We start from the raw sequence: 17,530 nt of genomic DNA, 5'->3' as shown, positions 1-17,530 counted from the left end.
ACAGCAACTCTCGCTGCGTTCACTGTCCTCCCGTCGCACATTGATCCCGCTGATCGGAGTCAGGATGGCGTCTGCGCCGTGTGTGTGTGTTTTCCTAGTTTCTGGCTAAAGGTATCCGGCATTTGGAGGCTTTGATGTCCCGTGCAGCGAATCTAAAAACCATCGGCAAAGCGGGAACCGGCTGGTAGGTGGTTTTCTGAAATCCCGTAGCGTTATCACAGATCACGTTCACTGAACTCTCGTGCATCTCGGGAGCTAAAGCTAAAGCTAAAGCTAGCTCTGCTAACTGGCTAGCAGCGCGACATCAGCGGGTTTCCTCTTTGTTTGACAGTCTTTTTAAAGCAATGCATCTTGGTTTTTATTGCAGGCTGACTAATTATCTTATTTAGGGACTGTTTCTTTTTGTTCTCGTGGACTTAATCTAGCTAGCTAACACGCTAGCTCATGAAGCTAACAACCATAACAGTGAACTAAAGAAGAGAAGCTCTGCTGTGGGTGTTAAATCTCAGAGTATGCATTCAGACATCTGAGATTTATACACGTGAGTATGACGCAGTTGCATCAAACTTAACTAATAATGTTTTAAAATGTGCATAATTAGATATCTGGTTAATTTTAATCTCATAGTTTACCAGTGTTTTCTTGGTTAATGTCAATAAGACATCTCACATGTGTGACGTCATCGTTGCAGGGCTTGGATTTAGGTCTTCCTTGAAAAGTGTTACATACTTAACTCCCCCCCCCATGACAGTCTGCAATGCAATTATTCCTACATGCCTCCTTAAAGCCTGCAGTGTATCCCAACAGCACCCATAGCTGTCCTGCACACACTGATCATACACATAAACAAATCAAGTTACATTACAGTCATTTAGCAGACGCTTTTATCCAAAGCGACTTACAGGAAGTGTATTCAACATAGGTATTCAAGAGAACTACTAGTCACCAGAAGTCATAAGTGCATCTCCTTTCTTAAACAAGCATAAACCAGAGCAAAAGTTATTGATTGGTTAATTAGCTTTTATCAATTTTGTGAAAATCAAACTAGTCCCAAAAGGGCGAAAGGCACAATGATATAGTCAGTGACTTCATTTCCTCGTAGTGCTAAGATGTCAGTTTATAGTGCCTAAGTCTTACTATTTTGGCACTGGTGTAATGTAACTTAGTACCCAAATAATGTAAAAGTACAACTTTTAGATAGAGCACCTTACTTGAGTACCATTTAATGCTACTTTATAGTTCTACTCCACTACATTACAGTCATTTAGCAGACGCTTTTATCCAAAGCGACTTACAATAAGTGTTTTCAACATAGGTATTCAAGAGAACTACTAGTCACCAGAAGTTAAAAGTGCATCTCCTTTCTTAAACAAGCATCTAAGAGCATAAACCAGGGCAAAAGTATAGTGCAGAAACAAACTAATACGAATACAATAAGTGCAACAAACTAAGTTGCAGTCTTAAATGTGTCCAAATGTGTATCGCATGTGTTAAACAGGAATCCTCTCTTTTTTCCCTCCTCCTTCAGGCACTTTCGCCGGACGATGGACGAGCTGGTCCACGACCTGGTGTCAGCGCTGGAGGAGAGCTCAGAGCAGGCTGCTCGTGGTGGTTTTGGTGATGGAGGAGACCACGCTCTGGCCGTGGGCTGCCTGCTGAAGAGGCAGTCCCGGAAGCGGAGGGGCAGGAAACGACGCTCGGACAACCCGCACCCGCCTTGGGAGACGGGCCACCTCAGTGAGGGCTCAGAGTCCAGTGTGGAGGAGCACAAGGTAAGTCGGAGTCTTGAGTGGATGGTGAAGAATGATTTGGTATACAGACAGCTGTTCACCCAGGACTTGTTGGCTCAAATCGAGATGTCCTTGAGCAAAACACAAGGCATTCTTAAGACACCCAGAAATATAGTTCATCCTGTTCGTTTAAGAAGCACAAAAATTCGAAATTTTGTGTCATTATTAGACTGATCATGAGGAAAGGAAATGGTTTAAGCCTCTCTGGTTCTTTGGATTGGACTTGCCTCTGTCTATTTTTATAGTAGGAACATATTTCTTTGTTCTACTTTAACCCTGGATGCCAGTAAATAGTTAACTCACGTTTCTTAATTTAGAGATGATCACTTATAGATCTGGAACCAGGCTATTCTGTTGATACTCCTTCAGCGTTCTCCCTTCATCTTAATATATATATCCCACACAAAGTCTTTTGTCACTGTAATCGACTGGTCTCCACATTGAAGATGGAATTATTCACTTAGTACAGATTCTCTGAGTGCTAGTTGTCTTACATTTAGTGGTTTGGATCATCACGGCCTTATCCATTTATAGTTTCTTTGATACCTACTTGCCCAAATTTAGCCTCGCTCAAATATTGCTTTGGTTTTATTAACATCCTCGAGTTTGTTCAAGTCTCTAAATATAGCATCAGAATCAGCGTTTGATATTCACTATGACGTTTGTTGCAGGACTACCGTGCCAGTACCGGGGGTGTCTCCGCTGCCAACAGCCATGCCCGAGACAACAGCGACTCGGATGAACAACTTGGCCCCAAACGGCGAACCCTTCTGACAGCTGACACCGGACGAGGCAAGCGGCCGATTTGGCCGGACGACTTGGGTGTCCTGGGGTCCGCGGAGGGAACACGCAGCCTTAGACGGAGACGTAAGGTCAAACGTATGGCTGTGGACCCACCTGCAGAACCAGAACCCCCCTCCTGCACCATGCTAGGGCCCCCACCTGTTCCCAAAGCCCGTGCCGGTGCCAGGCCGCACAGACTGGGTCCAAGTGAGGTCAGGGGTGCCATGGAGCTCTGTGGAGGTGGACTGATGGGGCCAGGGGGAGGGAAGAACAGGGTGAAGAAGAGGAAAATGGCTCCCTACAGGCTGGGAATGGAGGCTACAGATGAAGGGGTGGTGGTGGAGAGCGAGGACCCCATTTCTTCTCCAACGGAAGGGTCCAAGGACAAGATGGAGTTGGAGGAGCAGAAGGGTTCGGATGAGGACATGAGTGACAGGTGGTTAGTGTTTTGACTTTTGCTTTTTTCATTCGACATGTTTCCAGAAGTTGCAGCTCCTCCATCTCTGCTTCTGCATACTTGATATATGAGTGTTTGTGACGTAGTAGGTCAACAGGTAAGGAAGATCTGCTCGGTATCACACATCCAAACTGTTTTGCTTTGACACAAATGTCTGTTGAATTGAGTATCAATATCAGTCAAAAACAACAGGTAGCATAGCATGTTATGGTCAGTTTAACATCTTGTTCACTTCCTGATCAGAAAGTTCCTGATTTAGTTTTGCAGGCAGATGTCCTTTTACGGCTGCTTGTGTTTTTACAACGTATAGTACATAGAAACCTTGGCTTCTGTTAATTGAAAAAAGGGTTTGCATATTCAGGATTTCCATCTTCCACTCTTTCTTTTTCAGCGAGACCAGCAGTGTCAGTAACAGCAGTGACGGAGGCCTCTACACCAATGATGAGGGAAGGCAAGGTAAATACTCAGATATATTTCATTTTATTGTTCAAACTCAAAAGAAAGTGTACATAGACAGTAGGTATACTATATATATATATATATATATATATATATATATATATATATATATATATATATATATATATATATATATATATATATATATATATATATATATATATATATATATAGCAAATGTCACACTAAAACATTTGCTGCGATCAAACCTTTGAGGCCTAATTCTAAAGATAGATTCTTTATTTTCGTCTCTGTGTTTGGCCTCATAATGATTGTTATGCCTTCCATGTTTCCACCAGAAAAGGCCCGGTCTTAAAATACACTAGCAGAAACCTTGGCCTTTTTTATGGCTTCTTTTTGAATTTTTCTCAGCTGTTATAAAAGCCTCTACGCACACCTCAGATGAATTGCCTTTAGATGAGACTGAACACTCTTGCGAGCAAGTTTTTCAGAATTTCCAACCTTTTCTCTGCCACATCAGGTGGTGTTATAAAGGTGTAGCCATAGCAGAGCTTCCTTTTATCAGTCCTTCACAACACAGCTTTCCAAATAACTCGCATTAAGTGAAACAACGGTGACATGTCCCTCTCTCCTCCAGCTGATGACGAGCAGAGCGACTGGTTCTATGAGGGCGAGCCAGGCTCCGGTTCAGCACCCGGGGGTGCGTGTGGGATTGCAGGAGTGGTTCCGTGGTGGGAGAGGGAGACGGGCTCAGAGGAGCTGGACCTAGCTGACCCGGTCTTCAACAGCATCCTCACTGGATCCTTCCCCCTCATGAGCTCTGGAGGACAGAGAGGTAGGATGGAAACAAACACAAGGTATAGTTAAAAAATAGCAGTCTGATTTTAGACACACTAGTAAATGTATAGTAAACATTTCTGAAATTAAAAATTGATATCACAGTAGGAGTGTTTATGGTTAGATTAAGTGCAGACACATGCATTTTATAATGTAGTTGTTGTTGCAGTCTCACTTAGGCAAACACAAAGAAAGGCTTTGTTCAGCAGTAGGATAAAAATTGTATATTAAATATGAGGGGGAAAAAATCTAACTTTGACTTTAGCAAGCAGTACTAAATAGAAGGAAAAACAATTATACATTTAAAATCAAACATAGTTGATCATTATGTTTTACATAAATCCCAGTGCCTTACAGAATACGGTTGATCCTCAGTGGCCGCCTTATTGTTTACCAGTAAGCCTCATCATTTAATAACCATGCCCTCCGTTAAGTCGCTGACGAACCCGTACTCTGTCAGGGTTCCACGCCAGGCTGAGTCGTTTCCATGGGAACCATCAGGCATCTCAGGCAGGAAGCTCCAGCCAAGGCTTCAATGACAGACTGGGCAGACAAACCCAGGACTCCCATGAGTGAGTCCCCATCTCTTTTAGAAGTTCTTATTAAGTTGGATTGTCCCTCTTGTTCATACTTTTATGCCTCCGGAATTGTGAGAGCCTTGGCCGGAGGCATGATGATGTCATTGGAGGAGGTCCTACAGTGCAACACGTTTTACAGACTTTTATATAGAGGGAGTACCAGATCGGCAGAATCACAAATGAGTGAAACGACCAACATACTTTTTGTCATTTTCATTGATTGATTTGAATCTATTCACATTACAAACATGCCCATCACAAGTTCCTAGAGCCACCGCTGATGCTTTCATTAGACTTCGGTGGTAAAGGTCAAGGTCACTGTGACCTCACATCTGTCCTATGCTCATGAATGCAATATCTCAGGATTACCTGAGGGAATTTCTTCAAATTTGGCACAAACGTCCACCTGGTCTAAAGGTTGTACTGATTCATAATTTGGTGGTCAAAGGTCACTGTTTGGCCACAACTCAAGAATACATATGCTAATTGTGACACTGTCGTACAGATGTCTAATAGGATGGTTAATCCTGATGTTTTGGACAGAGATGGATGTAAACTGCAACTTGACTGGTTGTCAGAAGTATATAACTGCTGTTATGATTGTAGCACTTTCAGTTTCTTTTTATTTTATGAAAGGTATTTATACAAATGAAGCGGTTGAGACTGAGAGGAGTAGCGACCTGTGAGCCAGTTTACCTCTAGAATCAATTCAGATTGAACTGTTATGTAAAACAATTTTATTTGCATAGTTTGCAGAATCCTGCAGCAGGATTAGATTAAACAAAACCATGCAATAAAAAAATACTTAAACAAGTATTGTGACAATTTAAAAGCAAAGGAACTGGAAGACAGATAATATTGATTTTTATATTACAGGTTCCACATTTATTCCTAGTTAATTTAACCTTAACGTTAATTATTTGACTTTAAAGTCTAAAAAAAGGCAAATGTTTCTGTGATGGACAAGGACAACAATTCACCCACATACATGACACAGACATGATGATTAATAGCAGTGTGGTTTCTATTTCTATCGCTGCCTTGGTGGGAATTTGAGGGCCTTATCATCTACTGTTTTATCTCCAACAGGCCTTGGTTCAGCTCGGGCTCAAGGAGGGAACACGGACAGGTGAGCCATGCTTCTTTACTTTAACGTATTCCCTCTTAAATGCAAAGTTAAAATGTCGATACATTACAAGGACGTATGTTGTTGGTGTTTAACACACCAGTGTTGTTTGATTTCATGGATTTCTCGCAAACTGCCTGAGCATTAACGTTAAGTTTTTCCTCCTCTTTTTTTCCCCCCTCTCTGCCACTTCAGTTGCATTGGGACCCACGGTCAGACAGAGGGCATCGGAGAAGCTGTTCAGTAAAAACAGCCAGCAGGTGAGAACAACAGTTTCACATTAAACACCCAGTGATTTATGACCAAAACTAGGATTCATTTCATTTAGTACCAGCTATTGTTTCTGCCGCGGCCTCATCGATCTAACCTTGTTTAATGGTATTTTTCAAAATGAAAAAAAAAAAAAAAAAAAAAAGACTACTTTCCACAGTGATATTTGAGCTAAAAACTAATGCTCCGATATTTTTGTCACGCTTGGCTGGTTTTGCAGACAGACCAGCGGGCACCTCGGCTCTCTGTGTACGGGGGATGTCAAGCGGAGGCGAAAAGCAGCCCCCCTCGGTTCCGCCGCCCCCTCAGGTATTGGACGCAAACCTAGCTACACCTAACACGCCATCTGGCACTTTTTTTTTTTTTTTTACCAACTGCCCCTTTTATTTGGATTCGTGCCTCTGACTTTCTCGCCTGTTTTCCTCCCCCTCTCGGTTGAGCTCAGTATGTTCACCAGCCTGCTTTCCTCATTGCCTTCTGTCTCGCACACACACTGATGTAAACACAAGGGACTGGGGGTGAAAAATGAGGGTTTCACTACGCATTTTTAAAAATAATTGACAGAAGGGAGTCCCTCATCGCTCATATTGCTCCCTCTACCTCCTCTCTTATTATTAAACCATGCTTTAGCTCTTAACCTCCTTTCCTCCTAAGCTCGGTTGGACAAGAGTCAGCTGGCTAGTCGTGCTGTCGGAGCAGAGATACTGGATTAGCTCTTAGCCAGTAACACTTGTGTATCACCCCCCCTCCCCCCAAAACCACTCTCTTTACCTCTGGGCCAGTTGATGCTTTTGCAGGAGGAAGGGCAAGGTAGCAAAGCCTATTACTGTTAGGTCAAACTCCCATTATAATACATGTAGTCTGAAGCCATGTCCCATCTTTGATCATAATTTAGACCCTGACATGAGAACACGGAACTAAGTATTGCAATTTGAAGATATAAGAAAGTCTCGGGCACATGTAGATTTTACGCATTGTATATCATTTTTTTTTATGTCCTCAGCGATACGTTGCAAATATCAAACAGATTTCATACCGGCTTCACACACCGGTGACGTGCTCAAGAGCAGCAGGTGCCGACCTCCAGCAGGGCGGCGGCAGCAGAGGCCCTGCCAAATTTAAGTCTTGAGAATTTGGCTCGAATCCAGCGGGGACTCAACCATCATGTGTGTAAATGAGCGTGCGGCTTTGCCCTGTGCCTCATACAAATTAAGACGGGGATAAAGGGCAAGAAGTCGGCATCTATGACTGGTTCACGAACTTACAGGAAGAACGAGGATGAAAAGAACAGAATCGCAAATGAATAAAACGATCAACCTCCTGGTTATTTTCGGGATTGGTTAATCTATTCACATTAAAAACATGCCTATCACAAGCTCCTAGGGACAAAGATGATGACTATAACACAAACATCTCCCATTTATAAAGATGTAAAAAGACCAAATCAGCAAATTTTCACGTGACTATATTGTAGATATGTACATGTTTTCGGACTGTCCATGTTTCTTCAAATTTGGTACAACATCCAGTTTGAGTGAAGGATGAAAGCTTATCAGATTTTGTTGGCCAAGGTCAAAGGTCAAGGTGACCTCACATCTGTCCCATTCTTGTCTACGTGAGACTCAAACGCCTGCAGGAAATTGAATTACATCAAGGATGAACTGATTGGAATTTTGTGGTGAAAGGTCACTGTGACCTCACAAAACACGTTTTGGGCCATAACTAAAGAATTCATAAGCTAAAATGTCTAATAGGATAAAATGATGAGATAATGACATTTTGGACAGACATGCATGTGAACTGCAACTTGACTGTTTGTTGGAGGTATACAACCGCGACACAGTATTTCTTTGTCTGACCTGTGACCTCTCTTTTCAGTTGTCGGGGAGAATGCGTCTCCGATCCCCGACTCGAACATGGGGAGTCGGATGTTACAGAGCATGGGCTGGAATCCGGGGATGGGCCTGGGTCCAGAGGGCCGGGGCATCACCGAGCCCATCCGTGCCACACAGAGACCCAAAGGCCAAGGTTTAGGTTTCAACTGAAACACCTGGTGTCTGGATCCTAAAACCTGAAGCCGGCTGGGACAAGATGTCCAAAGACCTACAAGGAGTGAGGGAGATGAACTGCTGCTCAGGGCGATGAACGATTAAAAAAAACAAAAACGGTCCATAATAATCCAGGCATGTGAGTCATAAGAAGGGAAGGAATGAGGTTTTACCAAGCAACAGTCTGTGATGAAAGAGAAACTTTCCCATATTGGGGAAACTGCAAGAAGCCTGGGATATCCACACAGAGAGAGAGAGAGAGAGAGAATGACACGTGGAAGTGAAGAAACTGAGCTTGAAAAAAGACTTTTCCAAAAACTTGTCTTCTCAAGAAACTCCATGTTGGAGAAAATGACATTGATGCCTCATAGTTAGTTTGTTATAACTGAGCCAATGATGACGGTGTGGTTTGCTTTCAGTCAAAGGTTTTGGTTAGTTAGTTAATGGTTTTGTCCAATATTGCACAAGAATGTTGGAGTCAAAGACTATTTGAGCAGGTCATACCTCAACATTTACTTTCGGTTTCTTTTTAAGGTAATGAAGTAAGGGTACACTGTATGGGTGTGTGTTGGAATATCTGGTTCTTTCCCCACCCCCCTATATTTTATTGTTCATTTCATGGAAAAAGTCATATCATCAGAATGTTTCTTATCTATCCAAAAACTAAAAAAAAAGATTAAATCGAATCTACAATTTCCCCCTTCATTGTAGCACCACTATGTATGCATGTACAGCTGTGGCTGCTGCAGGTTCTGCTGATGTTTACTAAGGAAACACTTGAGAGTTAAAGTTTTGCCCACTTTTGACTGTCTTACTTTATGTTAAGTTTGTTTAGGTATTTAATCCTGATGTTTGTACTGCAGAATGCAGCATGTTGCCTGCCGTAGTCATGCTCTATGACTTGACACGCTGTACAAAAGGAAATGGCTATTTTATTGCCGGGTTACACGCATTTCATGTTCTCCATACAGATTTGGAAATTCCAGTGAAAGAGGAAATTAGTAACTTTAGCTCTTTTCAATGTCTTCGGAAGTGGTGGGGGAAAAAAATCAAAAACATTGCAATCATTATACACGTATAAAGGTCCTGAATACCTTTTGTTTCACAGGTCTTTTCGCTTAATTAGCTCTGATGGTGAGTAAAGGCTGTTCTTGCAGTCAGATGGTAGTGAAAACACCTGTGTAGCCAGCAGGTCCTTTAACTAAAACAATCGAAGAAGTGCGACTTTAATTACATTTTAATATTTCTTTTAGACCCATTGTTTCTTGTGTTTATTTAGGCTATTGGGTGAAATAGTTTACCTGCAACCATAGATTGTCCTGAACTCAGATCTGAAATTATTTTAAGTGCAGGTAGAGAGTTTAATGTCTAGAAAAACAAATTATGAATTCATAAATGTGCAGGAAGTTGTACTGTAACACTATTTGTTTCCTCTACTCTGTTGTTGTGACCATTGAGAACCATTTGGGTGGTCTTTTACCCCGCTAGGCCTGTTCAGAGTGTGAGATGTCAGTGAAAGTATTAAACTCAGAGACTGCCTAAACAATGTGCTAGTTGTTGTGCTATGAAGCCAATCCCACCCCTTCAGCTCATCAGGTGGTTTACACCAAAGGCTCATTTTATAATCCATTTTAACTAGAGCCTGACACATACTGGATTGTTGAAGCCAAAAATATCCCATGAAAAATATCAGATAATTACATACTTTGCTAAGTGTGCATATAAAAGAAAAATCTTACATTTTGATAAGCATCCTTCTAAGAAATAGCTTGAAAGTTTGGAAAATGTGCTTAATCTCTTTCTTGGAGAATTGGATGCCTCTTAGCTTAGCTTAGCATAAAATAATGGGCTAGTCTGGTTTTGACCAAATGTAAAATCCACGAACCAGCATCTTTTACAGTTTATTAATCAATACTTATCTTCGGTCAATGAAAAAAATGTTGGCATTGTACATCTGCAAACCAGGGGATACGTAAAATGTTAACATTTCTGAAACAAAAATATGTTTAATAAATACCATTAAATATAAGTCTTTCTATCAAACTTCCACAATCTCACCATGCCATGTAGTTAATATTCTGAAGCGGGGTTAAGGCAACAAAGTATTTGGTTTCGGTTTGAAAAAATAGGATTGTTTGTGTTAAAACAATATGGTTACAAAATAACAATATAACGTACAAGCTTGAATAAGAACACGAACAGCGGTCTCCTGGGTGAAAGTCTTGTTTGTTTTACCCACCCACCCTAAGTGGGCTTTCTTATTAGTTTTACTAGTTATTATACCGCACAACTTTAATTATCAGTCGCTAATTGTACTATGTCACTTTCTCTGACCAATTTGTCAAAAATTCAACAATACCCGTCCGTGGTTTGCAGAAACATGCAATTTCAACACTGATTCCTGGAGACATGGCTACAGAAATGTAAATGTTTTGGTTTAACAGGTAGTTAAATAACGGATCAATTTCTTGGCCAGGCGCAGTCACTTCTTAGCGTCTGCACTGGTTGCCTGGCAACCTTATAGTGACGGCGAGAATCCAGGAAAGAAATAGCTTGTACCTTTCGCCACAGCCAGGCTCGCTGTTTCCTTTTGTCTTGTTTCTTGTTGGCCAACATTCACGCCAAAACCAATTTACCTGTCTAAATGTTTGAAAAGAACTCGATAGCTCTTACAGCTTCCACAGAGACCTTTTAGTATTGTTTTAAATTGATTTTTCACTCAGCCGACGGTTACTTATGAGATGGAAATGAAACTGTAAAATGAAACCTGTTGAAAAAATATCTTCAGCCTGGTGGCAGTGAAGCTGATTCATGGCTGTACGTCAGCGTTTGAGCCTCTCATAACATCCACTGATGAAACATAAACTAGGAGAACTTTCTAGTCTGTTTGTCTTTCTAGCACAAACACACTCGCAGCGCCTTTCTAATCCACAGCTGCCTCTAACAACATGCCCCTCTAAATATTTCCAACTCTCATCAACACATGCATCACATTCACATGCTGACTCAACATCGCTGAAATATGATGCTCCCTCTGTCTCCCCCCCCCCTCTCCCTCTGTCTTCTCCCATCTTTGCAAAGGCTGCAATAGAAATCCCTCCTCTGTATCTATGGGAATACAGGAGCGCTGTGTGTCCTCTACCCTCCCCTCTACTCACCTCCTCCCTCTGCATATAAGGGAACGCTGGCTGCCCCCCGCGCCACCCCTCTTAGACACACTTTCCGTCTGACACACACACTCTCAGGACTCCCCCCACACCCCCTACGGGCAGGCAAGGCAGGGCAGGTAAACTCGGAGCTGGATCTGAGTGAGACGCTGAGAGGAAGAGAGGGGAAGGGAATGCATGTGTGTGTGTGTTTATGTATTTGTGTGTGTTAGGACAGTGTGTGTGTGTGTGTGTGTGTGTGTGTGTGTGTGTGTGTGCGTGCGCTGCTGCATCGCTGAGCCACAGAGACCGGAGGCGAGGAGAGCTGGAGCGTTTGTCCTTGAGACTGACTGACTGACTGCAGCTGTAGAGCGGAGGACCGGCCATCCAGCCAGTGGATGAAACTGACAGTAAGTGCATTAAGATGAGCGAATGGGAAGAAGTAGATGCAGGCTTCTAGTAATTGGAGCAAATGGACTAATGTGTTTTTGTTACTGTCTGCTTAGAAACAGTCCAATGTGGTGTTTGAATGGAAAAAGAGGTGCGCACAATATATATGAGTGTGTGTGTGTGTGTGTGTGTGACCAGGTGAAGGTCTACTCCGCTCCCAGGTGAACTTACCTCTCAGGCTTTTTATCGACTCCCATCAGTACTTGCTCTCCAGCCCCATGTAGGACTTTGTAAGCAGTTCAGATGCAATTATTCAGCTATTTTAGTTTGCACACAGCAAGCGTCCACTGTGTCATTGTGTGTGTGTGTGTGTGTGTGGCGTCAACAGTGATGTCAGTAAACATAACATTACTGTACGTCTCAAACAGCTCCTCTCCTCTTCCTCACTGCTCCCGTCGACCGATCGATAGTTGGTGCATCTATAATTGGAGGTCATCATTTATGGCGACCCTCCAAAGCGAGTCATTATCATGTGTGATCTTGCAGAAAATTACATTTTGACTAGTGTACCTTGGCGTGGTGAGGAATCATTGGAGTGTGTTGAGCGGGCTGAAGGATGACCGGAAGGTGGGGTTACTTATAAGAAAGCCTCCCAAAAAAGCCTGGAGATGGGTGGTTGTCGGATGAAATGGGCCCTCATGTCACAAAAACAAGCAAATCCCATCAGTGCCCTCGGGGTGTATCTGTATGATCAGATGAGGAAGGGCAGTAAGGAACGGATGGCGACACAGTGTGAAAGATTAAAAAGAAGGGAAGGAGGTGATGGAGTCAGAGGAAGCTAGACGAGTATTGGCGTTCATGGTGTGAGACTGAGACCGGCTCACCTGTGGAGCTTCTGACAGAATGTGTTAGGCCACGTTAGAGGGGTGGCTCTAGATAGATGGGGAGACAGAAAGAAAGCCAGAAGGCGAATATTTTTTTTTTTTTTTTTTTTAAAACCATCATTAAAGGATAGCTCTTTTGGTCTCTGTGTATGTCTGTGTCGATTTGTTTATTGTAGACATGCTGACAGTGAGCCAGAGGGCTAAATTTGCCACCTGTGGGGATAAAAGTGATATGATGAGAGAGATGAGGCTGCATGCTGTGTGTGTGTGTGTGTGTGTGTGTGTGTGTGTGTGTGTATGTGTGTGTGTGAGGTTATGTGAAAGTGTGTATATTAGTTCCTGACATCAGCAGGAGGTGTGCGGTGCTGACTCTCAGGGTTTTATGTGTGTTTGGCCCGCATCCTCGGCTCCTCACCTGAGACAGGTGTGGGAAGCAGGTGTATCTCTGAGTGTGTGTGTGTGTGTGTGTGTGTGTGTGTGTGTGTGTGTGTGTGTGTGTGTGTGTGTGTGTGTGTGTGTGTGTGTGTGTGTGTGTGTGTGTGTGTGTGTGTGTGTGTGTGTGTGTGTGTAAAAAGAGGGTTACTTGTGAAGAGGATGTGTATGAAGCACATCTGTTCAAATCAAGTAAAGATCAATTTGATTTTAAGAGTAATCCGATTAGTTACTTACCCCAACGTATAAAAATACTCCATGACAAGTAAAGGTTAATGAGCCGGAGACCAGAGACTGACCTCTTAATCCAATTCAGGTTGTTGAGAATATCAAGGGGCCGTGATGCAGTAATCCATATGTGTTGTTAGGATAGGCTTGGTTACATAATCGCCCTAAGACCCTGCAGTTGGGCTGCTGCCAGAAGACAACATGGCACGATTACTGGACCGGGGCAACAAGGACATGTGCTGGACATAATCAGGGTAAACTTAAGTCACATTATAGTTTCCATTACAGTCCTTTATAGTGCTTTTAAATGATCAACCCAAGCTTGTGGTCAGTTCAAAGCTGCTGTGAATGGCAAATAAATGTGTCCACTAGGGGGCAGTCCAGCCAAGTTATTAGGCTGTAAACCAGCTGCAAGTCCACCGTGTTTCTCTGTGCATTTAGTCTCAAATATTCATACAAATGATCCCAAATCAGCCCTAATGAAACCCTGCCTGCCTGAATGCCTTCCTGTGCATATATACGTGTCCCAGCACTGACTTAGCTTCGTCCCCAGTGGGAACGCAGGATGTCCAGATAAGTGAAAACCATTTAAAGGCCATTTTCCATCAACCCTCCGAGGGTTGCAGCAGCAGGTCTCAGTAGCTCTAAGTGACATTTCTATGGTTACGTTGCTTTAAGCTTCTCCCCGAGGCTTTCTTGGGTTTCTGGTATGTGTGTGTGTGTGTGTGTGTGTGTGTGTGTGTGTGTGTGTGTGTGTGTGGGTGTGACTGTGTGTGTGTGTGTGTGTGTGTGACCTCTGATCCCTGTACAGTGCACAAAGGATCAATACAATGAAACTGATCCTATTCCAATCTGTCACTCAATCCATCATTCTATGTATCACTTCCCTTCCGATCCATCTATTTAAAGACGACGAACAGTACAGCATGCATGCAAATCAAACCTCCTCCATTTCTATATCATATTTCTCTCTATTACTCTCATATTCTTATATTTTTCTTCTCCACGTTCTCTCTTCCTTTCTCTCTTTCTCCACTTTTACTTCCCCACGCCCCTCCACTCCTTCTGTAAACCATTGAAGTGTCTGAGAGTTACCGTGCCACTGCGGCGAGACAATGGTGTTTGCACACAGTGTCAATAGTCTTTCCCTCTGTCTCAGTAATTGATGGATGACTGTGAGTCGGGCATAAACTAAGCAGATTACCCCTCACTAGATCTGAGGGCTGATGCTAATGTGTGTGTGTGTGTGTGTGTGTGTGTGTGTGTGTGTGTGTGTGTGTGTGTGTGTGTGTGTGTGTGTGTGTGTGTGTGTGTGTGTGTGTGTGTGTGTGTGTGTGTGTGTGTGTGTGTGTGTGTTGGTGGTGGGGGTTGGAGTTAGAGTTGCAGAGTGACTGTCCAGTTTTGGAAGTCAATCCGACAGCCGTCCCTGGAGGCTGAGATTTGATGGCCGTGAGTTTAGGGATGAGGAGAAAAGGGTGAACACACACACATATACTAACACACAGACACTCACACACACGTGCAAAGGGTGGCTGCTTCACTTGTACTTTTGCTTTTCGTCAGAGAGAACGTGATGCATCTGGTGTGTGGGGGTCAATAGCTGGCAGCTGGGTGCTCCGTCCCTCCGGAGCAGCTATTGAGCTCCTGTCTTCGGTTCAGCTTCACAAGTGTAAAAATATTTCTGATGTTTAACTGCAGCCATGCGGGTAAAATTTAAATTTGCTGCATTGAGATTGTTTCGATGTCTTGTTATTTCGAGATTTTGTTTTGGTTCATGTCATTGTCCTCTTTGTTCGGTTAGCTTGACATTTGTCTTCTGTGGTTTTGTCATTTGGGTTGACATGTTTTTAATAAGCCTTAGGTTTTTAGTTCATCTGAACTTTATAAGCTTCCCTTTTATCCATTTTTATTTGGTTACTAAATTCATATGACATTCAGCAGGGGGTTTCAAATGGGTTCGATAACCCTTAAACTCTTTTTGAGGCCAATACCAATATTGATGTTTCAAATGATTTTTTGTTTTTTATACATTTTGGCTGAAAAACACAAATTATAAAAAATAAAATAATTTTTGATAAACCTCCAATAGTTACAGTTTGAAAATGAAATTCTCAGTCCTCACTGGTAGATATAAATAGATATATCACACGGACAGAAATGATATCAACAGCGATAATAAAACTGCAGGAGGGGACAGTTTGAACATTGCCTTTTTTAGCAAGTTAGAGTGCAACTATGCCAATCACCATGCTCATACTCAGACACGACCTCTTTACATTCAACCTCAACGTTGAGACCTTCTGAATATTCCTCACAATTTATTCACAGTTTGGAAATCTGTAGTATGACAGTCCATTTTCGTCTCTTTTGTCATTTGTCTTCTACTATACTGTTTTTCATGCAATCAGTGCAGGAGTCTAAAGTGTGTCTGCTCTTCCTGGGGTAACTGGAACATTACTGTTTATAGTTCCTACCTTGTTACACATCAAATAAAAGCAGTAAATACCAAGACAAAGGCTTTTCCTCATTAAAAAGGTTTCATTGTGAAGTCACTAAGTGAAATTTACGCTAAAAGATCTTTATAAATTGTAAGCAAACACCTGCATTATTTTTTTATAAATGTTCAAGTAGTTTGTGAGTAATTGAAGGTTATTTTGTGTCAACAGTGTCCCATAAACCCGCTCTCCTACAGCTGAGGTTCTTTACTCATCTTGACATGATGAAAGCGCTAGATTAAAGGTTTAGGGATTACATTCATTATAACATTTAACTCTGGACTAAAATGGTGGACCAACCAACTAATAGACTGACATTGACATCCATGGAGCCACGTCGCTAGCATTGCTAAATATTTTATAGATTATTTGACATCATTATCGCTATTTGCGACCCCTAATCTGAATTTATTCTGAACCTCTTTGTTGATAACGGTTCTATCAACCGATTAAGTTCAACGAGTGCTACTTCTTTTCTGTCTGCAACCTTTTTTTATTTACATTACCTCAAACGACATCAACCTTTAACACAGAGCCACTGCAAAGGGAAACAAAAAGCTTTTGTACAGTGGCACACGGTAATGAGTAAATTATCAGAAAAAATAAACTACTCAGGTGTGTCGGGTCTTTCAAGTGGTCTGCTTGACGCCACTCTGGCTTTACTCAAGTGTGCCTGAATATTGTTGTGGTGCGTCTCAGGACCGCTCAGCAGGTGCCAAGGAAAATATCAACCATTGATAAAATTATTAATCTCAAGTTTTGATTTCAACCCTGAATATCTGAGAAAACCTCCTCAGCTTTGTTAGAGCAAATAAAGAATCCATTGATGGCAGCTGCCAAACTTAAAAGCCACGGAGAGATAAGAGCCACTTCGCTTTAACGTCAACATTCGGTTTCCTAAATGGTTTATAAAAGATAATTTCTCAGTGTAGATAATGTTTTATGTGATACATTAACTTGAGCAGATTTGATACGATAGGAGCACTCAGTGTCTGGCTTTTTGTATTTTATGGTAGAGATAAAACTATGTACCGTTAGAAATCACACTCTCTTTATCTTTTCATGGCTTTTTATACGCACTCTCTCCTTTGTGTTTGCGTGTGCTTGCGTTCACATTTGTTTGCATGTGTTGCTAGTCTGTGTATGTGGCTGCTGTGTTTCAGTTGAGGAGCTTGTTCCATGTGGTGCGTAATGAGATAAGGCCCACTCCATGCAGTCTGCTGTCTGGCCTTTATCTGGCCAACAGATTAGCACAGGTGATTTCATTCCTGTGGAGGTTGGTCAGGTGAGGGTCAGCTCAGAGCACGAGCACAGCGTCATGACGACGAGAGGGGAAGAGACTGACATGAACACAAATCCTGAGGTTTACGATGCTCAAACTAAACTGTTATCAGTTTGGGGAATGTAGGGCCATTGTTCTTCCATCAGCGTATGTTAAAAGACAAAAAAAGACACATTTCTATGATAAGTGAGGAAGTTAATCACAAACTTTGAAATTTCTAATAGACTCTATTATGTTCTGTTGGTTTGAAAAATAGGGAGATATGTTCCTGTGCTAGTACTTTGATAAATACTTCATTGTTTTACCAATCTGATACTTATACAGGAACCCTGAGAACAATGTGAAGAGAACATATTTTATGCAT

At 42.2% G+C, this 17,530-nt stretch overlaps 1 protein-coding gene across 2 annotated transcripts; it reads left to right on the top strand.

Moving 5' to 3' along the window:
• Positions 1-10,249, top strand: gpatch2 (G patch domain containing 2). 2 transcript variants are annotated; one of them, XM_054618224.1, is made up of 10 exons: positions 1-184; positions 1,529-1,772; positions 2,462-3,009; positions 3,422-3,486; positions 4,088-4,285; positions 4,748-4,859; positions 5,955-5,994; positions 6,187-6,251; positions 6,482-6,570; positions 8,140-10,249. In XM_054618224.1, the coding sequence occupies exons 1-10, from the start codon at positions 135-137 to the stop codon at positions 8,304-8,306; spliced, it is 1,578 nt and encodes a 525-aa protein (XP_054474199.1). In that variant the 5' UTR covers positions 1-134; the 3' UTR covers positions 8,307-10,249. The 2 variants fall into 2 exon arrangements, with proteins under 2 accessions (XP_054474199.1, XP_054474197.1); XM_054618222.1 differs by having other exon boundaries at positions 2,462-3,012.
• The last annotated feature ends 7,281 nt before the right edge of the window (positions 10,250-17,530 follow it).

Source organism: Anoplopoma fimbria, chromosome 18 (genome assembly GCF_027596085.1).
Source record: "Anoplopoma fimbria isolate UVic2021 breed Golden Eagle Sablefish chromosome 18, Afim_UVic_2022, whole genome shotgun sequence".
Lineage (NCBI taxonomy): Eukaryota > Metazoa > Chordata > Actinopteri > Perciformes > Anoplopomatidae > Anoplopoma > Anoplopoma fimbria.
Note: the sequence above shows the minus strand (reverse complement) of the source record. Positions and strands in the feature narration are given on the sequence as shown.

What these genes read in the sequence shown, in the direction of transcription:
- gpatch2 (XM_054618222.1), top strand. Translation starts at nt 135, where the DNA reads ATGTCCCGTGCAGCGAATCTAAAAACCATCGGCAAAGCGGGAACCGGC. An exon ending in GAGCTCTGGAGGACAGAGAG is followed by an intron (nt 4,286 to 4,747) that starts GTAGGATGGAAA and finishes GTACTCTGTCAG; the next exon opens with GGTTCCACGCCAGGCTGAGT. An exon ending in TCAGTAAAAACAGCCAGCAG is followed by an intron (nt 6,252 to 6,481) that starts GTGAGAACAACA and finishes CTGGTTTTGCAG; the next exon opens with ACAGACCAGCGGGCACCTCG.